At 42.3% G+C, this 23113-nt stretch overlaps 1 protein-coding gene across 1 annotated transcript in view; it reads right to left on the reverse strand.

Annotated features, from left to right (window-relative positions):
- knstrn (kinetochore localized astrin (SPAG5) binding protein) overlaps window positions 1-23113 on the reverse strand; it is a 32835-nt gene that overhangs the window by 8807 nt on the left and 915 nt on the right. Inside the window, exons 2-4 of the mRNA XM_078233169.1 lie at window positions 18027-18138; window positions 15104-15266; window positions 57-104 (exon numbers count right to left, since the gene is read on the reverse strand). Of these exons, the coding sequence (XP_078089295.1) occupies window positions 57-104; window positions 15104-15266; window positions 18027-18120 (305 nt within the window). The 5' untranslated portion in view covers window positions 18121-18138. The remainder of the gene's footprint in view (window positions 1-56; window positions 105-15103; window positions 15267-18026; window positions 18139-23113) is intronic.

Consider the following 23113-nt stretch of genomic DNA (forward strand, 5'->3'; position numbering starts at 1 on the left):
AAGTAGACATGTATTAAATGCGCACAGTTCAAGTGCATCAATAGCCAAAGACTCACTTTTCCATGTCAGCACGAGTCATCCTAGATAATGGGGGCATTTTCTTTCTGAAAAAGAAAAAAAACATTAAAAACCCATCCAAAACAGTGATAGATTGGTCAATACACTCAGAGCTTTAGTCAAAATGTACTTCCGAAACAATGAGACAAACAAATAGATCATGGCACATCAGTAAGTTACTTTACAAAATGCAAACACTAACCTAATCCACAACTATGCCAGCATTTATTAACCAAAAAGGGGGATTTTGACAGTGATTTTTAAGTGTTTAAACTGCACCTGAGACGAGCAAGCAACAAATAAATAATGTATGACAAAGTATTTGCATCAGTAACCACATGACCATGCAATTTCTTTAAAATAGAAATTTGTAGCACAAATGCTTTTGGAGAGTAAGGAAATCAGAGAAGTGCATGTGCATTATAATTCTTGCCTTAAAGCATCAAGAGCAAGTGAGGAATTAATTTAGCCCCAAGACTAAAAACCTGCAGAATTGTGACTTCTGTTTACGTCAAACAGAATGATGGTTAAACACAAATAAATTTTTAACTTTCTTAATTCCTGCAATAAATATTTTAATATAACTATAGTGGGTACACTCCACGTTTGCTTAACCTCGATATCCATAGCTTCTGCTGGGTCAAGGGATCATGCATGAAGACAAAGAACCTGGCTGACAAACATCAGCTGTGGCTGGAAGATCATCAACTCGGTGAAAGACACTCTTTGGTCTGCCTGAAACTTGTTGATCTCAATGCAAAGAGTTGTCCCCGAATGAGTGTTGCAGGGATTCCAAAGCCTAAGATTATGTGCCGAGAGATACACTAAAGCTTGGGGCAGCTGCCGCAGAGATGCAATGGGAAAAAAGAATTGCAGTCTAACACATTTCAGCCGCAGTGCAGTAAGGGAGGAGAATTGTATAGAACCCCTAAGGCCTTATGACTCATATTGATTGTGTACGGTGAATATTACATGTAACTGTACTGAAGCCCCTCAAGAGTGCAACTTGATCTATGTAGACAACTTAAATCATTTATAATGACTATTCTGACGTGTCTGTAATGTTCTGACTACATTGAAGCACCTCAGAGTTCGACTTGATCTATGTAGAAAACCTGAATACTATGGCACGGTGATGGCCATTTTAAAATGTTTTTAAAGATATTTTATGAATAAAGTATTTTTTTGCAAAAAACAGCAGTTCAAGTTAGTTCAAAGAACATGAAGCAGCAGTTAAAAGACATCAAAAGGGCAAGGTTAGAAGATGAAGCAGAAAGAGGTCATCTAGAAAGTTCAGTGACTGTTACATGTGACCTTCCACAGCAAAGCATTGCAGAGCATTTCAGGATGCGGATTGTAAATGCTGGAATCCTGTTACACATTGCAAGTGAGGGCAGCTGTTACTAATTTGGAAAGATATACTCTAATGCGAATGGAATTATACCAGTGTTTTTAGGGTGGGGAGAGAGAGAGCGAAAAAAAGGGAGTCTGTGGCTGTGCCCAGTGATTTTGTGACTAAACTCATGTTAGGGAAAAGAGAGGCTGTAGATTTCTCCTTTTCTCAAAGTACAACAGTGACACAGACTTCCAAGTATACTCCTTTAACTCTAAACTTGAAAGCGTTTGACTCCTGCATCCAGAAACCTTATTTCTGGCACATAAACAAGGGCTGAAGCTAGTGAAAACAGGGCAATGAACAACTAAACTACACACCAGCTGGTCACAGTTTTAAATGACAATCTGTGTCAAGTTAACTTTCAGCAAAAGTATTGATGCAATTGGCCAGAATTCCCTGGCATAAAGAAAACAGAGTGAATGAGAACAGCAGTAATGGTCATCTCCTGCTACAAGTGTGCGTGAACATAAAACTAGGACAGACAGGCTCTGCTACAATACGCCAACTTGGGGTACTTGCCAAAATTCAGTCTGGAGAATGATCAGCTCAGCAAAGAGCCAGAGGGAAACCAACATCAGTGGACACATCTCAAATGATCAAGACTTTAGGAGAGAAAATTATTGCACTTCTCCAAAGATATGGGAATTTATTTGTAATACTGTAATGAAGACTTGCAGATCTTTTACTTGATAGAGAAATCTACAGATATTCTTTGGAATGAGTTAAACTGAATCTCTAAATTCCCACACGTTATGGACTTCACAGCAAGGGTAGAGGAATGTGTGATTTGTTCCTAAATGAGGATGTAGTAACTTATTAGCCAGTATTTTGGGAGATGCTCAGCAATCTGTCATTTTCTCTTCTCCTAATACAAGAATAACACTTCTGCTCAACCTTTCCCAAGAGGCCATACAATTAATTGAGTCGGAAAATCAAAGCTAGTTCCTTCTGCTCTTTTAAGTTGTCATTCGGAAAATAAAATTTTCATGGGCTTGCTCAGATTTTATTATGGATAATAGTATTTTCAACCACCAGAAGTTCATAGTTTTGCTGTTAGGCTCTGTACTGGGACCTCTGCTATTTGTGATATATATAAATGATTTGGAAGAAGGTGTAACTGGTGTAATCAGCAAGTTTGCGGATGACACGAAGATGCTGGACTTGCGGATAGCGAAGAGCATTGTTGGGCAATACAGCAGGATATAAATAGGCTGGAAAATTGGGCGGAGAGGTGGCAGATGGAGTTTAATCCGGATAAATGCAAAGTGATGCATTTTGGAAGAAATAATGTAGGGAGGAGTTATACAATAAATGGCAGTCATCAGGAGTATAGAAACAGAGGGACCTAGGTGTGCAAGTCCACAAATCCTTGAAGGTGGCAACACAGGTGGAGAAGGTGGTGAAGAAGGCATATGGTATGCTTGCCTTTATAGGACGGGGTATAGAGTATAAAAGCTGGAGTCTGATGATGCAGCTGTATAGAACGCTGGTTAGGCCACATTTGGAGTACTGCGTCCAGTTCTGGTCGCCGCACTACCAGAAGGACATGGAGGCGTTAGAGAGAGTGCAGAGAAGGTTTACCAGGATGTTGCCTGGTATGGAGGGTCTTAGCAATGAGGAGAGATGGGTAGACTGGGGTTGTTCTCCTTGGAAAGACGGAGAATGAGGGGAGATCTAATAGAGGTGTACAAGATTATGAAGGGTATAGATAGGGTGAACAGTGGGAAGCTTTTTCCCAGGTCGGAGGTGACGATCACGAGGGGTCACAGGCTCAAGCTGAGAGGGGCGAAGTATAACTCAGATATCAGAGGGACGTTTTTTTACACAGAGGGTGGTGGGGGCCTGGAATGCGCTGCCAAGTAGGGTGGTGGAGGCAGGCACGCTGACATCGTTTAAGACTTACCTGGATAGTCACATGAGCAGCCTGGGAATGGAGGGATACAAACGATTGGTCTAGTTGGACCAAGGAGCGGCACAGGCCTGGAGGGCCGAAGGGCCTGTTTCCTGTGCTGTACTGTTCTTTGTTCTTTGTAGTTTTGCTGTTAGATGATCTTACTATGACAGTAAATATTTATGGCTCTGGTTCAGTCTCTAATCAGTGATGCTGGATGAGGAGGTTAAGAAGAGAGAGGGTTGATGTGTCATGATCTGAACTTAGTTCAGAACCACATTAGAAATGTTAGAATGGTTACAGCACAGGAGGTGGCCATTTGGGCAGCAGGTCAGCGCTAACTTTCTAAGAGCGCAAATCACCTGGTACCAATCCCCTGCCTTTTCCCAATAGCCCTGAAAATCTTTCCTCTTCAGATGGTCTGATTCTCTTCCGAAAGGCTCAACTGAATCTGTCTCCACCAAACCCAGAAGCAGCGTATTTATCATGATTTTCTATTCCTTTATCATATCTCCACTCAACCTGATCTTCTCCAGAGAGAAAATCTCCAGCTTCTTCAATTTATCTACATAATTGAATTCACTCATCATTAACTATTCTTGTGAATATTTTCTGCACTCACCCCAAAGCCTTCACATCCTTTCTGAAATGTGGTGCCCAGCACTGGATGCAATACTCTAGTTGAGGACAAACAAATGTTCATCACAACTTCCTTGCTTTTGTATTTCTGCTCACATTTACAAGCCCAGGGTACCATATGCTTTTTTTAAACCGCTCTCTTTTCGATTTGCCCTGCAATGATTTGTGTACACAAAATCCCAGAAATTCCCCTCTGCTCCTGAAAACCCTTTAGAATTGCATGCTTTATTTTTATATTACCTCACCCTGTTTCACCAAAAATCAATCACTTCAAAATTTATGAGCAATTTATAAGGAGCAAATGGTTTTCCATTGCCCACTTTGTGGATTTTATCTGCAAAGTATTGTCTCATAGGTGGGTTGCAATAAGGCTGAAGACCTCCAACTATCTGTCCGATGACTGCCACTCTAATCCGCTGGACGCAAATACCTGCGATGCACATCAAACCAACATTCAGAACCAGGGCATCAATCTCAATTTGCTGGCGTGTCTGGAGTGAATCGGATATAATCTGAAACAGAATATCTTTCAAGAGTTTAATTTAAAGGGGTAAGACATGACAGGAGAGCTCCAAGCTGTGTCTGCTCTTCGTGCTCCAGGTGGGAGGCCGGGACATTTCCAGTGCCCGGGGCTAGCATGTGTGCCAGAAGTGCTGCAACTCTTGGAAACCTGCATTTCTGAACAGGAGTGGCAGCTGGGAACACTGTGGAGCATCCCAAGGTGGAGTGTACTGCGGATAGCATGTATAAAGAGGTGGTCACACCGCAGGCTCGGATTCCACAGGCAAGAAGGGAATAGGTGACCACCAGACAGAGCAAGAGAGCTAGACAGGCAGTGCAGGAATCTCCTGTGGCTATTCCTCTGTAAAACAGATACAGCGTTTTGGATAACATTGAAGAGTATGGCCTTTCAGGGGAAAGCAGCAACAGCCAAATCCGTTGCACCACAGTTGGTTCTGCTGCAGAGAGGAGTAAAAAGTGTGGGAATGCAATAGTAATAGGGGATTCAATTGCAAGGGGAAGATAGGCGTTTCTGCGGCCACAAACAAGACTCCAGGATGCTTGTTGCCTCCTGGTGCTCGGGTTAAGGACATCTCGGAGTGGCTGCAGGACATTTTGAAGGGTGTGGGCGAAGAGCCAGTGGTTGTAATACACGTTGGTACAAACGGCATAGGTTTCAAAAAAGGATGCGGTCCTAAAAGCAGAATATAGGGAGCGAGGAAGCAAGCTGAAAAGTCGGACCTCAAAAGGTAGTGATCTCAGGATTACTACCTGTGCCAAGTTGCAAATGGGAGAACACTAACAGGTTAATAAAACTTGTAAACTTAGACATTAAAACACTGACAGAACTACCAGCATTCAGTTAAATGACTTTTAAAACAAGCTTATAAGCTATAAAGAAAGCAGGTTACGCGCATGAGATGCAGTAAGAGATTTAAACAAGAGATTATGATTTTAAAACATAAACATGCTGATCTTTTGAATTTAATATATTTTTAAGATATATTGTTCACTTCAGTCAAAAGCAATTTGCCGCAAAACATCATGGAAAAAGTCATTAAGGCAAAGCCATATTCCAAGAGAATGTTTGAACCTTGAGGATATGCAAGTTTTATCAGTAAAGTTTTGAATGGAAAGAACATTTAGAACACCTAATCACATTTCATGAATGGGGTTTACTCATTGTCCAGACAAGATGGATGCATGCCCAGACATGGAGTCAGGTGTTGAATCTGGTTTGGCAGTGACCTTTAAGAGAACCCATGGGAACGTTCATTTGAACTTTGGGCTGGCATCTGAGGTCACTAGGCAACACGGGAAGTGGGGTCAGCCAAGACAGGAGTTAGCTTCCGGATTTTACAGACTAATAAAATGCCATTGCGCCAGAGAGTAAGATGCGATTGGCTAAAGTATATGACAGGTATTATTGTTGATTTGTGTATATTGAAGATGATTGATTTTTTAAGGGAAGGCATTAGACTAATATGACAGGGAGATGGGAACCTTTTCAAGGATTCAGAGCAGGAGAAATTAAGAAGAGGAGGAAAAGACAGTAAGGAGGATAACGAAAGTGATTGGCAGAGAAATCAAGAGTCAGAATCAGCTAAGGACTGAGTAAACAATAGTCGGAAAGGGTAAAGAAATGTTACAAGTGCTCACCTTAAGGGTTTTGAATGCTCGGAGCATTCAAAACAAAATGGTTGAACTGATAGATGTAAAACATAGAACATTACAGCGCAGTACAGGTCCTTCGGCCCTTGATGTTGCGCCGACCAGTGGTACCAATCTAAAGCCCCTCTAATCTACACTATTCCAATATCATCCATATGTTTATCCAATAACCACTTGAACGCTCTCAACGTTGACGAGTCCACCACTGCTGCAGGCAGGGCATTCCACACCCTTACTACTCTCTGAGTAAAGAACCTACCTCTAACATCTGTCCTATATTTCTCACCCCTCAATTTAAAGCTATGTCCCCTCGTGCTAGCCAACACCATCCGAGGAAAAAGGCTCTCACTATCCACCCTATCTAATCCTCTGATCATCTTGTATGCCTCTATTAAGTCACCTCTTAACCTTCTCTCTAACAAAAACAACCTCAAGCCCCTCAGCCTTTCCTCATACGATTTTCCCACCATACCAGGCAACATCCTGGTAAATCTCCTCTGCACCCTTTCCAACACTTCCACATCTTTCCTATAATACAGCGACCAGAACTGTACGCAATACTCCAAATGCGGCCACACCAGAGTTTTGTACAGTTGCAACATGACCTCCTGGCTCCGAAACTCAATCCCTCTACCAATAAAAGCTAACACACCGTACGCCTTCTTAACAACCCTATCAACCTGGGTGCCAACTTTCAGGGATCTATGCACATGGACACCCAGATCCCTCTGTTCATCCACACTACCAAGTATCTTACCATTAGCCCAGTGCTCTGTATTCCTGTTACTCCTTCCAAAGTGAATCGCCTCACACTTTTCCGCATTAAACTCCATTTGCCACCTCTCAGCCCAGCTCTGCAGCTTATCTATGTCCCTCTGTAACCTGCCACTTCCCTCCGCACTGTCTACAACTTCACCGACTTTAGTGTCATCCGCAAATTTACTGATCCATCCTTCCATGCCCTCATCCAAGTCATTAATAAAAATTACAAACAACAGTGGCCCCAAAACAGATCCTTGCGGTACACCACTAGTAACTGAACTCCAGGATGAATATTTCCCATCAACCACCACCCTTTGTTTTCTTACAGCTAGCCAATTCCTGATCCAAACCACTAAATCACCCTCAATCCCATGTGTCTGTATTTTCTGTAAAAGCTTACCATGGGGAACCTTATCAAACGCTTTGCTGAAATCCCTATACACCACATCAACCGCTTTACCCTCATCCACCTCTTTGGTCACCTTCTCAAAGAACTCAATAAGGTTTGTGAGGCACGACCTACCCTTCACAAAACCGTGCTGACTATCCCTAATCAAATTATTCCTTTCTAGGTGATTATAAATCCTATCTCTTATAATCCTTTCCAATACTTTGCCCACAACAGAAGTAAGGCTCACCGGTCTATAATTACCAGGGTTGTCCCTACTCCCCTTCTTGAACAAGGGGACAACATTTGCTATCCTCCAGTCTTCTGGCACTGTTCCTGTAGACAATGACGACACAAAGATCAAAGCCAAAGGCTCTGCAATCTCCTCTCTAGCCTCCCAGAGAATCCTAGGATAAATCCCATCTGGCCCAGGGGACTTATCTATTTTCACACTTTCCAGAATTGCTAACACCTTCTCCTTATGAACATCAATCCCATCCAGTCCAACAGCCTGCATCTCAGTACTCCCCTCAACAACACTGTCCCTCTCCAGTGTGAATACCGACGAAACATATTCATTTAGTGCCTCTCCTATCTCTTCAGACTCCACGCACAACTTCCCACTCCTGTCCTTGACTGGCACTAATCTTACCCTAATCATTCTTTTACTCCTGACATACCTATAGAAAGCTTTAGGGTTTTCCTTGATCCTACCTGCCAAAGACTTCTCATGTCCCCTCCTGGCTCTTCTTAACTCTTTCTTTAGGTCCTTCCTGGCTAACTTGTAACTCTCAAGCGCCCTAACTGAGCCTTCACGTCTCATCTTAACATAAGTCTCCTTCTTCCTCTTCACAAGAGATTCAACCTCCTTAGTAAACCACGGTTCCCTCACACGTCTGCTTCCTCCCTGCCTGACAGGTACATATTTATCAAGGACGTGTAGTAGCTGTTCCTTGAACAAGTTCCACATTTCAATTGTGCCCATCCCCTGCAGTTTCTTTCCCCAACCTATGCCAGCTAAATCTCGCCTAATTGCATCATAATTTCCTTTCCCCCAGCTATAAACCTCTTCCCTTTGGTATATACCTATCCTTTTCCATTGCTAAAGTAAACGTAATCGAATTGTGGTCACTGTCACCAAAGTGCTCACCTACCTCCAAATCTAACACCTGGCCCGGTTCATTACCCAGTACCAAATCCAATGTGGCCTCGCCTCTTGTTGGTCTATCTACATACTGTGTAAGGAAGCCTTCCTGCACACACTGGACAAAAACCGACCCCTCTAAAGTACTCGAACTATAGCTTTTCCAGTCAATATTTGTAAAGTTAAAGTCCCCCAGTACAACTACCCTGTTACTTTCGCTCCTATCCTTAAAAGGGTCTGATATAGTTGGCATTACGGAGACGTGGCTCCAAGGTGACCAAGGATGGGAACTAAACATTGAGGGCTATTCAGTGTTTAGGAAAGACAGACAGAAAAGGAATAGGTGGTGCAGTTGCATTGTTGATCAAAGATGATATTGATACGATATTGAGGAAAGATATTAGCATAGATATTGTGGAATCTGTATGGGCTGGGTTAAGAAACAAGGGGCAAAAACATTGGTAGGGGTGGTTATACAGACCACCAAACTGTAGTGGTAATGTTGGGAAAAGCATTAGACAGGAAATCCTCTTGGACTGGGTGTTGCGCAATGAGAATGGATTAGTTGGCAGTCTGGTTGTGAAAGAGCCCTTGGGAGGAGTGACCATAATATGGTAGAATTCTGTCAAGGTGGATAGTGATGTAGTTGACTCCGAGACCAGAGTCCTGAATCTCAATAAAGGTAACTATGATGATGTAATGCATGAATGTCTATTTGGAAGAAGCTTAAACTTAATAGTTCCTTATGCCACTAATAGAATACATCTACGTAACCATCCCACAGTTATCCAATATGTCTTATGCCAGGCAGACTAGATCCTCAGTTTTTCCAACCATGAGATAATCTCACAAAATGCTCCCATATAGTGATCCAGCATAGAACAAGCATACTTTACCTAATGTCTGTTATGCGAACAGGAATGGAAACTCAAATCCTTAGCAAAGGTCGTCAGGATGCCAGTTAAAAACAAGTTTTAAATCAGTTTACTAAAATGCACATGAAAACCTTTTATAAAATCCAACAAAACAGAAGGAGGCCATTCCAAAGATGTGCGGGTTAGGTTGATTGGCCATGCTAAATTGACCCTAGTGTCAGGGGGATTAGCAGGGTAAATATGAGGGGTTATGGGAATAGGGACTGAGTGGGATTGTGGTCGGTGCAGACTCGATGGGCCGAATGGCCACCTTCTGCATCATAGGGATTCTATGATTTGGTCCATCATGTCTGTGCCAGCTCTCAAAGAGCTACTCTTAAGCCCCCCTCCCCATCTTTCCCACAACCCATCATTTTATTTTAAGTAGTCATTCAATTCCCATTTAGAAGTTAGTATTGAATCTGCATTCCCCCATCCTTTCAAGCAGTGCATTTCAGATCATAACTCATTGCATTCAATATTTCTCATCTTCCCCTGAAATTCTTACTAATTATTTTAACTTGAGGATGCAGATTTATCAACCCACCTGCCATCATCTGAAACAGTTCCTCCCTATCTACTCTATCAAAACCTCCCAATTCTGAACACTCAACCTCCCCGTTTAAGCAGAACCTTCTCAAATTTTCTAGGCTCTCGAGCCAAACAAAACCCTTCTACAAGGTCTTTATATTAGTTTCTTAAATGCACATGATAATGGTATTTTATTCAGGAAGCAAGTTCACACAAAACACCTAATTGCAATGTAGCTTACAATTAATGTGGATCAAGTAATCAAGTTAATAAGCAAACATGCAACAACCGTGAGTGACAAAAATTCAGCAGCATATTAAAAGGGTACTGTTAAATTATTATATCTCAATTCAAAACCAATACACAATTCCTAAATTACAGGCACTGAAAATTGAAGACTCAAATCATGTAAGGAATAGAGTTACATCTGTCCTGCATCTTAACACGACTGAATTTAGTTGAACTTCTCAATTCCCTTGATTGCTCTGAAAAGGTGGAGTTAACCAGTTCTGAAATTGAGTACAAGGGATTTTTCTGAACTTAGTACAAATTTAGCTCTCCTTGTTTGGACAGTTGGAAGCTTTTTTCCTAGGGCAGAAATGACAATTACAAGGGGGCACAATTTCAAGGTAAGGTGGGGAGAAAGGTTCAGTGGAGATGTGCAGGGGAAGTTTTGTTTTACAGAGGGTGGTTGGGGCCTGGAATGCACTGCCAAATGAGGTGGTTGAGGCAGACACGTTAGTGACATTTAAGACTTATCTGGATAGACACATGAACAGGCGGGGAATAGAGGGATACAGCCGGTTGGTTGGTCTAGATAGGACAATGTGATCAGCGCAGGCTTGGTGGGCCAAACGGCCTGTTCTCGTGCTGTACTGTTCTTTGAATTGGCCATGATGGACTGGGAAACATTACTGAAAGGAAAGACAGTGCACATCAATAGCAGGCATTTAAAGAATGAATAAGTGAACTCCAGAAGTTTATTCACCTTTTGGCGCAAGAGTGGTAAGGGAATTGTTGCCAAACCATGGCTTACAAGGGAAATTAGCAATTGTATCAGATTCAAGGAAAAAGCATACAAATTGGCAAGAAAGAGCAATAGGCCCGAGGATTGGAAGCAGTTTAAAATTTAGCAAAGGAGGATCAAGGGATTGATTAAGAGAAAAATAGAGTATGAAAGTTAGCTAGTGGGGAATATAAAACTGACTGTAAAAGTCAGATATGTAAAAAAGAGAAGATTGACAAAAACGAATGTAGGTACCTTACAGTCAGAAACGGGAGAATTCATGACAGAGAATAAGGGCCAAGTAACTAAATTCAAACTTTGCTTCTGTCTTCACAAAAAAAGATATGAATAATGTACCAGAAGTTCTGAGAGAAACAAATTTTAGTGAAGAGCTGAAGGAAATCAGCATTAGTAGAGAAATGGTTTTGGGGAAATTAATGGGATTGAAGGTAGATAAATCTCCAGCTCCTGATAATCTTCATCCCAGAGTACTTAAGGAAGTGGCCCTGGAAATAGCAGATTTGTTGGTGGTTATTTTCCAAAGTTCTTTGGACTCTGGACTGGTTCCTGCCGTATGGAGGGTAGCTAACATAAGCCCATTATTCAAAAAGGGAGGTAGAGAAAATAGTGAACTATAGACCAGTGAGCCTAATGTCAGTACTGGGGAAGTTGCTAGAGTCAATTATCAAGGATTTCATAACTCAGCATTTGGAAGGCAGTGGCATAATCAAACAAAGTTAGCACGGATTTACAAAAAGGGAAATCATGCTTGACGAATCTAATGGAATTCATTAAGGATGCAAGTAGTAGAGTTGACCGAGGAGAACCAGTGGATGTAGTTTTAGACTTTCAGAAGGCTTTCGACAAGGTCTCACATAACAGACTACTATGTAAAGTTAAAGTTAAAGTGCATGGGATTGCAGGTAATGTCGAGATGGATAGAAAGCTGGTTAGCGGACAGGAAGCAAAGAGTTGTCATAAACGGGTTTTTTTCTGATTGGAAGTCAGTGACTAGTAGGGTTCCGCAGGAATCTTTGCTAGGACTCCAACTGTTCACATTATGTATTAATGATTTGAAGAGGGAACTGAATGTATTATCTCCAAATTTGCAGATGATACAAAGGAGGGTGAGCTGTGAGGAGGATGCAGAGATGTTTCAGTGTGATTTGGACAGGCTGAGTGTGTGGGCATATGCAGTATGTGTATAAATGTGAGCTTATCCACTTTGGTAGCAATAATAGGGTGACAGATTATTACTTGAATGGATAGAAATTGAGAGAGGTACTCAGCGAGATCTTGGTGTCCTCGTGCATCAGTCACTGAAAGCAAGCGCAGGTACAGTAGGCAGTATTGAAGGCAAATGATATATTGGCCATCATAGTGAGAGAATTTGAGTATTGGGATAGGGGTGTTTTGCTGCAATTGTATAGTGTGTTGGTGAGGCCACACCTGGAGTAATGTGTGCAGTTTTGGTGTCCTTGCTATAGAGGGAGTACAGCGAAGATTTACCAGGCTGATCCTCGAGATGGCAGGGCTGTCAGATGAGGAGAGATTAAATCAGTTAGGATTATATTCACTGGAGTTTAAAAGAGTGAGAAGGGATCTCATTAGAAAATTATAAATTTCTAACAGGGTAGATTCAGAAAGAATGTTCCCAATGGTGGGGGTGTCCAGAACGAGGGGTCATAGTTTGAGGAGAAGGGATAAACCTTTCAGGACTGATGCGAAGAGAAATTCCTTCACTCAGGTGGTGATGAATGTGTGGAATTCACTACCACAGAAAGTAGATAAGGGCAAAACATTGTCTGATTTCAAGAAGAGATTAGATATAGCTCCAGGGCTAAAGGAATCAAGGGATGGGGGTAGGGAGAAATCAGGATATTGAATTTGATGATCAGTCATGCTCCAAATGAATGGCGGAGCAGACTCGAAGGGGCGAATGGCCTACTCCTGTTTCTAGCTTCTATGTTTCTATGAGTGGGATTTAAACCCAACCCATCCGACTTAAATTGAGTTCTATTGAATTTTCTGAGCCAGTGGTCAAATCAGCCTGGAAGAGTACCCAGTCAGCTGCCAACTTCGTATTGGAGCCCATATTCTAATCTCTATTTACTGGGATTTTAGCCCCTCAACTTTTGACACGAAAGTGGAAATGCTGACACTAAATCATAGGCTCACTCTCAAAGAAGTGCATGGATAAATTAAAACTTTGAGATTCCTATTCTAACTATGACCTCTAGAGTAAAACACACACCTGTGCCATCAGGTAAAGACAGGACCAAGGTTAGCTGTGGTGTTCCCCCAACTAATCTCTCAGTAAATTGCCAACCAACATTGGGTAAGCTCACACAAACTAAGATTGGCATAGGTGGAAATGTGCTGTTATGATCCCCATTCACATCAAAGTCTAAAAAGAAATTCAAATTTGATGACAAGAAGATTTCACATTGCAACAAGTGACTAGAAAAAAAAAGCACTATTGACTAAATTTCACTTTCCTTTTACAGGCAATTTATACGTTTAAATTAGCCCAATTTGAACTGTTCTCAAGAAGGGCCATATTGGACTCAAATTGTTAACTATTGGTAGAATTTTCCCAAAAAGTTACTAAATGCCATAACTGCGAAGAAACTGGACTGATCCATACTATTCCATCCAGCGCGGACCGGACCACAATCGTCCCACATTTTGTCATTTTTTGGGAGAATGGTGAGTTGCGGGCCAATTCGGGGAGGAGGGGCCCCAACATGCCAGTGGCTGCAAAGCGATCAGGCACAGTTTTGAAAGGGCATCACAATTTCAGTGCACTGAGAGACACCGGCTCACCTCCACCCCAACGTCGACAGCATTTTTCCCACCCCCTCCCCAACACGGATTGCTGGCATCAGGTTCCCTCTCTGGCTCAACCCCATCATGCCTCGCACCTCCACCACGTGTCCCAACCCCCTTGGCACTTTCTCTGGTACACTGGCTGTGCCTAACAGGCACTGTCAGCGTGCCTGGTGGACACTGCCCAGTCATGTCCTCGACCACTCAGGGGCTTCAATGGCTTCCGAGCCCCCCAGCGTGGCCATCACACCTGGTCTCCGCTAGCGGAGACCAGCAGTGATTATTGCCGGGTTCACGCCGCGCCAGAGGGTCGGAAGATCCTGGGAAAATCCAGCGTTTAATAGGTTAAATATATTTAATTGCTACTTTAAATATGCTAAGTTAGCCTCACGCCTTTTCTGGGCGATATCTGTTTGCGTCAATAGCAAGGGAACGGGATGATTACAAACCATTTGGCACCAGGCGCAAAACCGGTTTTAGGCCGGCACACAAATTTTCCCAGATAAGTGCGATCTGTGCCAGGCATGATGAGGCCGGAAAATCATCCTCTATATTTCTCTCTCCATAGATGCTGCCAAACTTTTCCAGCATGAGTTTTTATTTCAGATCTCCAGGATTGGCATTTTGCTTTAAGATGCCATGGATTATTGATTATCTGGATAGCTGGGACAACACTGCTATCCAGCATAGAGCACCTACTAGTGATCTGAATGAATAAAACACCACATTATCGTGACTGTATTTTAGTGCAACGAATTCAATAGAATACGTACGTACCAATACACATGCATACCAGGTAGCTGCACTAAAAACACAAACTTTTTGTATAAAATATGACTTAGTGCTGAAAAATGCTTTAAAAGGAAGGGAAACAAATGAATTCCCTGCAGTTAAAGAATAATTCTGCATGCACAATTACACTTTTCTTCCCCATCATCACTTTCCCTTTTAATAAAAGGGAAATTACTGCAGATGCTGGAATCTGAAACCAAAAGAGAAAACACTGGAAAATCTCAGCAGGTCTGGCAGCATCTGTAAGGAGAGAAAAGAGTTGACGTTGAGTCCAGATGACCCTTTGTCAAAGCTTTGACAGAGGGTCATCTGGACTCAAAACTTCAGCTCTTTTCCCTCCTTACAGATGCTGCCAGATCTGCTGAGATTTTCCAACGTTTTCCCTTTATTGTTTTAGGATACATAAAATGAAATGGGCACAAATAAAAAAGAATCATTGTAACCAAAATGATAGAGCAGCATCCATCCCATTGATAAAATCACTGTTAGCATAAAGACACCAGTTTCTCATTAACTTGCCAAGTGTATTCAAAGATCATGTAATTTACACCAATTAGCTCAGATACAGAATAAAAACTTTACCTTTTGTTTAATATAACTTTACAAGGCTTTGAAGTTGCCTCAAACCGGACAGCATTAGACAACATTTTCTGTGAAAAATTAAATGCCCGAGGTAACTCTCTCTCAAATTCTGGGAGCATTGGCTTCACGGGGAGATTTCTCATTGAAGGCTGCAAGACTTTATCTAAATTGGGGAAGAAATGGTAAATTAGGTAAACGGGAAGATCATCCAGTTATTGGCATATGTTAAAAGTGTGAAAAATGAAATCACTTGTGTCAGGAAGTTGCGATACAAAGAAAAATAATAATTCAAATTATTGGGAATGTGTCTTGGCGGGTGTAGAATTGAGAGCGCAAACTAATTTTAAAATGGCAATTGATTAGGAAGACAGATGGACTAATGAGAAGGAATTGAAGTCTTTGCTATGCGGATTAGCCTAGGAACACTAAACTTTTGTCCATCCAAGAGAAAGTGGATAACAATAGGGCATAGAAGTTCAGGAGTTAAAAGATAAGGAACAGTTAAAAGAAAAATCAGTGCACCAGTGGCAGAGTTCATCCTACAGAGAGCGGGTCCATGAGAAGCTGTGTTCACTCCAACCCAGTAAGTGCCTGGATAAAGTGTTTGAACAGCCATTTTGTCTATTGAAGCCAGAAGCAACCTCACAAAAGATATAGATGTCAAATGTGGTGACAATTGCTGGATTTTGCTTATGGTTTAAAACCTATGGGATGTTATTTGAGAAGGTTTAGCTCTGAGGTTAGGAAAATAGAGGGATTTAGAACTGGGGTTAATATTAATGTATTGTGTATAGCCATTAATGTAGTTATGTGTACGTTTTAAGTTGCCTTTTACTGTTTAATTAATACAACAAGATTGGAACATTCTGCCTTGGTCTTCACAATATACCAAATTACAAAAAAACAACAAAAAATAGGAACCAGCATTCAAATCTCCCTTCTAGGATTTGGAATACCCTAGCATTTAAAAATCAGCTCGGTTCCACTAGATTCACCCATGCTCACTGACCTACATCAATTGCTGGTCCATCAGCACTTCATGTTCAAAACGTTTCATGGTCTTGCATTCCCCCCCCCCATTTCCGACTTCCTCCAGCCTCCAAACCAGCAGAGAGAGAATGTGCAAACTCCACAGACAGACAGACAATCACCCAAGGCCAGAATCAAATCCAGGTCCCTGGCGCTGAGGCAGCAGTGCTAACCACCATGCCAGCACTCATCCTTCACATCTAGAGCACATTGCTACGGCAAATTTCTTCAATAGTTGGCAGGGGTAGAGCACTCTTCAAAAAAAACTTTATTGAAGTATTTTGGATCTATGCACTCAGCTTCCCAAAATCTTTCACTGCTACCATGCTGCCAATCTGGACTGCAGCAATTGTCACTTTCTTGATCACTCTCCTCCTATCTTGTCTTTCAGGTTAGACCTCTCCTTGGAAGATGCTGGGTTGATCTCTCACTCATCTACTTCAAGATGATATTCACTGGGAAGACATCTTTGCAATCTGTCAGGATCTGTTCAGCAGTCACTGGCTTGCTGCTATGCAAAACACTAAATTCATTTTGTTACATGAAGGGTTACCAGCTCAAACTTTGGAATTGTTTCAGCTGAGATAGGGAATTCTGCTTCATATCTTCCAACTAGAACTGCAAATCTTCTTTCTTCCCATTGCATTTGGCTCAGCTTAGTTTCTCCTGTTTGGGTGAACACTGTTCTACCATTCAGCCTCAACTTTACCTCCAAAAGGGATCATTTTCAGGTCACCATCTTGAGTAGCTTCATAGTTATGTGAAAGCAGATGTTGTGTGTTGCACCAGTGTCTGACACTTCATCTTATCTTAATGCTGTCATTCTGCAGTCATCATTCCCACAGTCACAGAGCATTTTTTTTCATCTCGAGACAACACCAGGTTGTTGAATAATCTATCTGAAAAGGTCATCTAACATCTCGCCACCCAATTTTTTTAATAGTTTGCTTCTCTACTTCTCAGCAAAACACTTGCATGCAAAGTGATTCACCTTGCAGTTAGACCATTGCTTTCAATACATTGGAAAACCTTTTTCTTTTTTGTGATGTCCTCAGCAATATTTACATCCAGTCCTCTTGGTCGAGCTTTCTACAAGCCTTTTCCCCATCGTGTGCTTTGTAGGCCTGAACTGCCTCTCAGACAGTGTAAAGACTCACCAGTTCTCCCATCAATACTCTTCACCTTATGATTAATCACGTCAGACCTTCTGCACATGTCAGTAGCTTTGAGATAAAGCTTTTCTTCTCAGCAGACATGCTCTCACTGCAGGATCTCTTGCTCCTAACATAATCCTATCCCTCTGATCAGATCATCCTTCAGTTACTCAAACTCCAGATTTAGCTAGACATCTCGATGCAGTCACATACTGACCATCATTCTACCTCTCTTCCTGAGCGCTGGTATTGAACACATGGCTTCAATAATAATAGAGGCTCAAAGTGGGTTTTCAAGCCCTCCAAAATTTCACAAGATTGGCTTTTCTGCTCTTCAGTGAGGTCCCCAGCACTGATATAGAGTGGTTACTCTTATTTATTCAGATTTTAATTAACTGGCAACTTCATAGTTCTGTCATTGAGATGGAAGAATTTCCAATACATTCTCAAATCTTCCTTAATCTCCATAGAAGGCGGTACTAGAATATTCAAAGCTATTCGGACTCACCAAGCAATCAATATCCTTTACAAAGTTGCAGATTGAAGTTTTAATTATTCTCTGCTGTTTCTTACAGCAATTGGCTCTCCTACAGCTATCAAAATCCACTCAATTTCAGCTGCATACTCCTGACACTTCCACATGGTGGGTAAAACAGCTTCTGCCTCAATTCTTTGTTTTATCAAGCAGTTACGAGTGTGGTAGGTCATAGAACTTCAAAAGTCATTTACACGGAGTTTACCTGTTCTGAATATCTTGGCAATCGGGGCCTCCAGTGGAGGCAGGACAGCACGTGTGTGCCTTGGTTGGTAAACAGGTAATCTGGATCGCTGCATCTCTTCAGGCAGACAATACTGTAGAAATATAACATCGTGAAGGAGGAGGACATACAGAACAAAGACCCAAACAATTGTATATTCACTTCCAACTTTAAACCTGATCTGCTCCCATATTGTGGGACACAGATTGCACCACTTCACAAGCTGACTTACTTGTCAGCGTTTGCTGTGGCTGGAGGAGAGGTCAGCTGCAATTCCACATTCCCAGTGGGAAGCCGCATTTGTAGGGAATACGGGTGAGAGATGATGCTACGCAAAGGATTTCTAAAGTACCCCAGAAAATGTATTAACCCAAAATCTACACAGAATGTGAGCAGCAAAGCTTTGCACCAGTTATCCTGCCTGTGAAGCACTCCTTGCCACAGGCATATAATTACACGCTGCAGGAGCAGAATCCATTGGGGTATGATTCCCACTATCCTCCAGTTATTTGTTCAAAGAACACTCCACATACAAGCATTAAAAATTAACTGTGACCATGGGGATCACAGTGCAACTCAGTTCCGTAATCAGGCAAAATCAGGAGGAGTGGAAAACATGGTCCCTCCCTCTATGTGAAGCCAATTTTAGTACGGCAAAGTTTTAGTACCTGGCTAACACACTGCACGTATTGAACCTGGAATACATGTGGGTGAATAACAGCACCACACTTAGCAGTATTCACTTGGCCAGAGCCTCCCTAAAAGCAACACAAACACAAGTGCACAATTCAATGAAACCTGTGGGATAGTGTCACTTTGATCTATTCACTTAATCTGAGTTTCTGCAATCTTTCATGGCCCAATAAATTAGGTGTGGGCTCAGATACATGGGGAAGAAAGATTTTCTGAATGATTTATCTAAATACTGGAAACAAAAATCTAAGGAATGTAACTCCAGGTCAATTCTCAAAGTAGTAAATGTTGTTAAAACCAGTACACTTCCCACCTGAGACAATTGTAGCAGAATTGCCTGACCAGTTTCCAGTCAGATTTCCAATTTTAACTAGAAACTCCACCACCCATATTCACAACCACCTCCTCCTTGGTTTGCCATCTCATCTGGTCATCACTGATCACTTGTATTACTCACCATCCACATTCCCCTTTTCATGCCCCAACCCTATCTCAGTTTTGTTCCAGTGGGATATTAACAATCACTCAATTCAGTTAACTGCACTTTGAAAATTCCAACAGCTTTAGCCATGGTCCTAAGAGTCATGGCGAATAGAGTCATGGTCCTCTATTCGTCATGACATTTCTGCAGCTACTGATGTGCTTAACTCCACCCTAAAACTGAACATTTGATGCCCTCATCCCCAGTAAAGCTATTACACCCTGGCTCTTTCCTCACCATGTCCAAAGCAGACCTGAAAGGATGTGGTAGATAACAAGATCATCTTGGAATGCAAAGATAAACCCCAGTTTCTCTCCTCTGTTGCAAACAGTCTTAAACCAGTCTCCCCTCCACCAATAAGTGCGAGAAGCTTGTGGACTTTGTTGCCAAGGTCAAGACCAGATGATCAGCTGTCTTTGTATTCCCCTCTTTCAATAGTTCATTAGGCCAAGCTTCCACTCAAGTTCCCTCATCATCCTAGCCCTGAGCTTACATCTTTCCTATCTCTCCTGTCCATTCCAAGTCCAGGCATTGCCCAATTCTCTGCCTCATCACCCCTCTTCTCAAAAATTGAACGATGCTCGATCTCACCATCCAAGAAAACAACTTCATTGCCTGCCTTCCTTTTCTGTACAAACTCCTCGAACACATTCCCACCTTTCAAATCCATGCCCATCTTTCCAGAACATGTTTGCCACAGTATCAAAACAACTCTTCTTAAAGTTACACGTATGACTGTGATTGTATGACAGTATGACTACAAAGGTAAACTAACCCTCCTCATCCTTCTTGACGTATCTGCAACCCATGTCAAGGCTGATCAAACTGCCCCAAGATAATGGTGTTGAACCACTTTCTAGATCAGCTGCAGCCCACCTGGCACAGATACACCTTTGATCTAGCGACAACAAAAAAACAGCAATATAGTTCCAAGCCAGGATGTTGTGTAGCTTGGAGGGGAACTTGCAGTTGCTGGCATTCCCATACATCTGCTGCCTTGTGCCTCTGGGTGGTATCATTCGCAGGTTTAGAAGGTGCAGTCGAAGGAGGTTTGCCAAATTGTTTGCAATAGCTTAATAGCCAAAAACCTCCTTATGCAGCGTCACTAACATCTCTTCATGGCTGATTAACCTTCATTTTCTGCAATCATTAATTCACCCAGTAAGTTCCACAATAACTCTTTACCTGGTATAATCAACACCTCACCAACTACACAAGACAGACAAGCCAGTCAATAACTACATCTACCATTGCAGTTGATAACCCCTTATTTGCCTGTAAACTAATTTGCACTCCCACTTTCAGAGCTCATAAACCACTTTTACTTAGAGTCATAGAGGCTTACAGCATAGAAACAGGCCCTTCGGCCCAACTTGTCCATGCCGCCCTTTTTTTTTTTAACAAACCCAAAGCTAATCTCAATTGCCCGCATTTGGCCCATATCCCTCTATACCATCGTACCCATGTAACTATCTAAATGCTTTTTAAAAGACAAAATTGTACCCACTCTACCACCACCTCTGGCAGCTTGTTCCAGACACTCACCACCCTCTGAAAAAATTGTCCCTCTGGACCCTTTTGTATCTCTCCCCTCTCACCTTAAACCTATGCCCTCTAGTTTTAGACTCCCCTACCTTTGGGAAAAGATATTGACGATCTAGCTGATCTGTGCCCCTCATTATTTTATAGACCTCTATAAGATCACCCCTCAGCCTCCTACACTCCAGAGAAAAAAGTCCCAGTCTATCCAGCCTCTCCTATAACTCAATCCATCAAGTCCCAGTAGCATCCTAGTAAATCTTTTCTGCACTCTTTCTAGTTTAATAATATCCTTTCTAAAATAGGGTGACCAGAATTGCACACAGTATTCCAAGTGTGGCCTTACCAATGTCTTGTACAACTTCAACAAGACATTCCAACTCCTGTATTCAATGTTCTGACCAATGAAACCAAGCATGCTGAATGCCTTCTTCACCACTCTGTCCACCTGTGACTCCACTTTCAAAAGTGTACACATGTACCCCTAGATCTCTGTTCTGTAACTCTCCCCAACAAGCTACCATTAACTGAATAAGTCCTGCCCTGGTTCAATCTACCACCTCGCATTTGTCTAAATTAAACTCCATCTGCCATTCGTCAGCCCACTGACCCAATTGATCAAGATCCCGTTGCAATTGGAGATAATTTAGAAAGATGTGGATTAATCCGGGATAGTCAGCACGGATTCGTGAAGGACAAGTCGTGCCTCACAAATTTGATAGAACTTTTTGAGGAGGTAACTAAGTGTGTTGATGAAGGTAAGGCAGTTGATGTCATATACATGGATTTTAGTAAGGCGTTTGATAAGGTCCCCCATGGTCGGCTTATGATGAAAGTAAGGAGGTGTGGGATAGAGGGAAAGTTGACCGATTGGAAGGTAACTGGCTGTCTGATCGAAGACAGAGGGTGGTGGTTGATGGAAAATTTTCGGATTGGAGGCAGGTTGCTAGCGGAGTGCCGCAGGGGTCAGTGCTTGGTCCTCTGCTCTTTGTGATTTTTATTAATGACTTAGAGGAGGGGGCTGAAGGGTGGATCAGTAAATTTGCTGATGACACCAAGATTGGTGGAGTAGTGGATGAGGTGGAGGGCTGTTGTAGGCTGCAAAGAGACAGATAGGATGCAAAGCTGGGCTGAAAAATGGCAAATGGAGTTTAACCCTGAAATGGGAGGTGATTCATTTTGGTAGGACTAATTTAAATGTGGTTTACAGGGTCAAAGGTAGGGTTCTGAAGACTGGAGGAACAGAGAGATCTTGGGGTTCATATCCACAGATCTCTAAAGGTTGCCACTCAAGTGGATAGAGCTGTGATGAAGGCCTATAGTGTGTTAGCTTTTATTAACAGGGGGTTGGAGTTTAAGAGCCGTGGGGTTATGCTGCAACTGTACAGGACCTTGGTGAGACCACATTTGGAATATTGTGTGCAGTTCCATGCTGTAAAAGTGGTTTATGAGCTCTGAAAGTGGGAGTGCAAATTAGTTTACAGGCAAATAAGGGGTTATCAACTCACTATAAGAAGGATGTGGAAGCGCTGGAAAGAGTGCAGAGGAGATTTACCAGGATGCTGCCTGGTTTGGAGGGTAGGTCTTATGAGGAAAGGTCGAGGGAGCTAGGGCTGTTCTCGCTGGAGCGGAGGAGGCTGAGGGGAGACTTAATAGAGGTTTATAAAATGATGAAGGGGATAGATAGAGTGAACGTTCAAAGACTATTTCCTCGGGTGGATGGAGCTATTACAAGGGGGCATAACTATAGGGTTCGTGGTGGGAGAGACAGGAAGGATATCAGAGGTAGGTTCTTTACGCAGAGAGTGGTTGGGGTGTGGAATGGACTGCCTGCAGTGATAGTGGAGTCAGACACTTTAGGAACATTTAAGCGGTTATTGGATAGGCACATGGAGCACACCAGGATGATAGGGAGTGGGATAGCTTGATCTTGGTTTCAGATAAAGCTCGGCACAACATCGTGGGCCGAAGGGCCTGTTCTGTGCTGTACTGTTCTATGTTCATAACTTTCTTCACTGTCCACTATGCCACCAATCTTAGTGTCATCTGCAAACTTACTAACCATGCCTCCTATATTCTCATCCAAATCATTAATATAAATGACAAATAACAGTGGGCCCAGCACTGATCCCTGAGGCACACCGCTGGTCACAGTCTTCCAGTTTGAAAAACAACTCTCTACAACCACCCTCTGGCTTCTGTCAAGAAGCCAATTTTGTATCCATTTAGATATCTCACCCTGGATCCCGTGAGACTTAACCTTATGCAACAACCTACCATGCGGTACCTTGTCAAAGGCCTTGCTAAAGTCCATGTAGACAACATCAACTGCACTGGTTGTCTACCTTCTTGGTTA

Source organism: Mustelus asterias, chromosome 18, assembly GCF_964213995.1.
Source record: "Mustelus asterias chromosome 18, sMusAst1.hap1.1, whole genome shotgun sequence".
Lineage (NCBI taxonomy): Eukaryota > Metazoa > Chordata > Chondrichthyes > Carcharhiniformes > Triakidae > Mustelus > Mustelus asterias.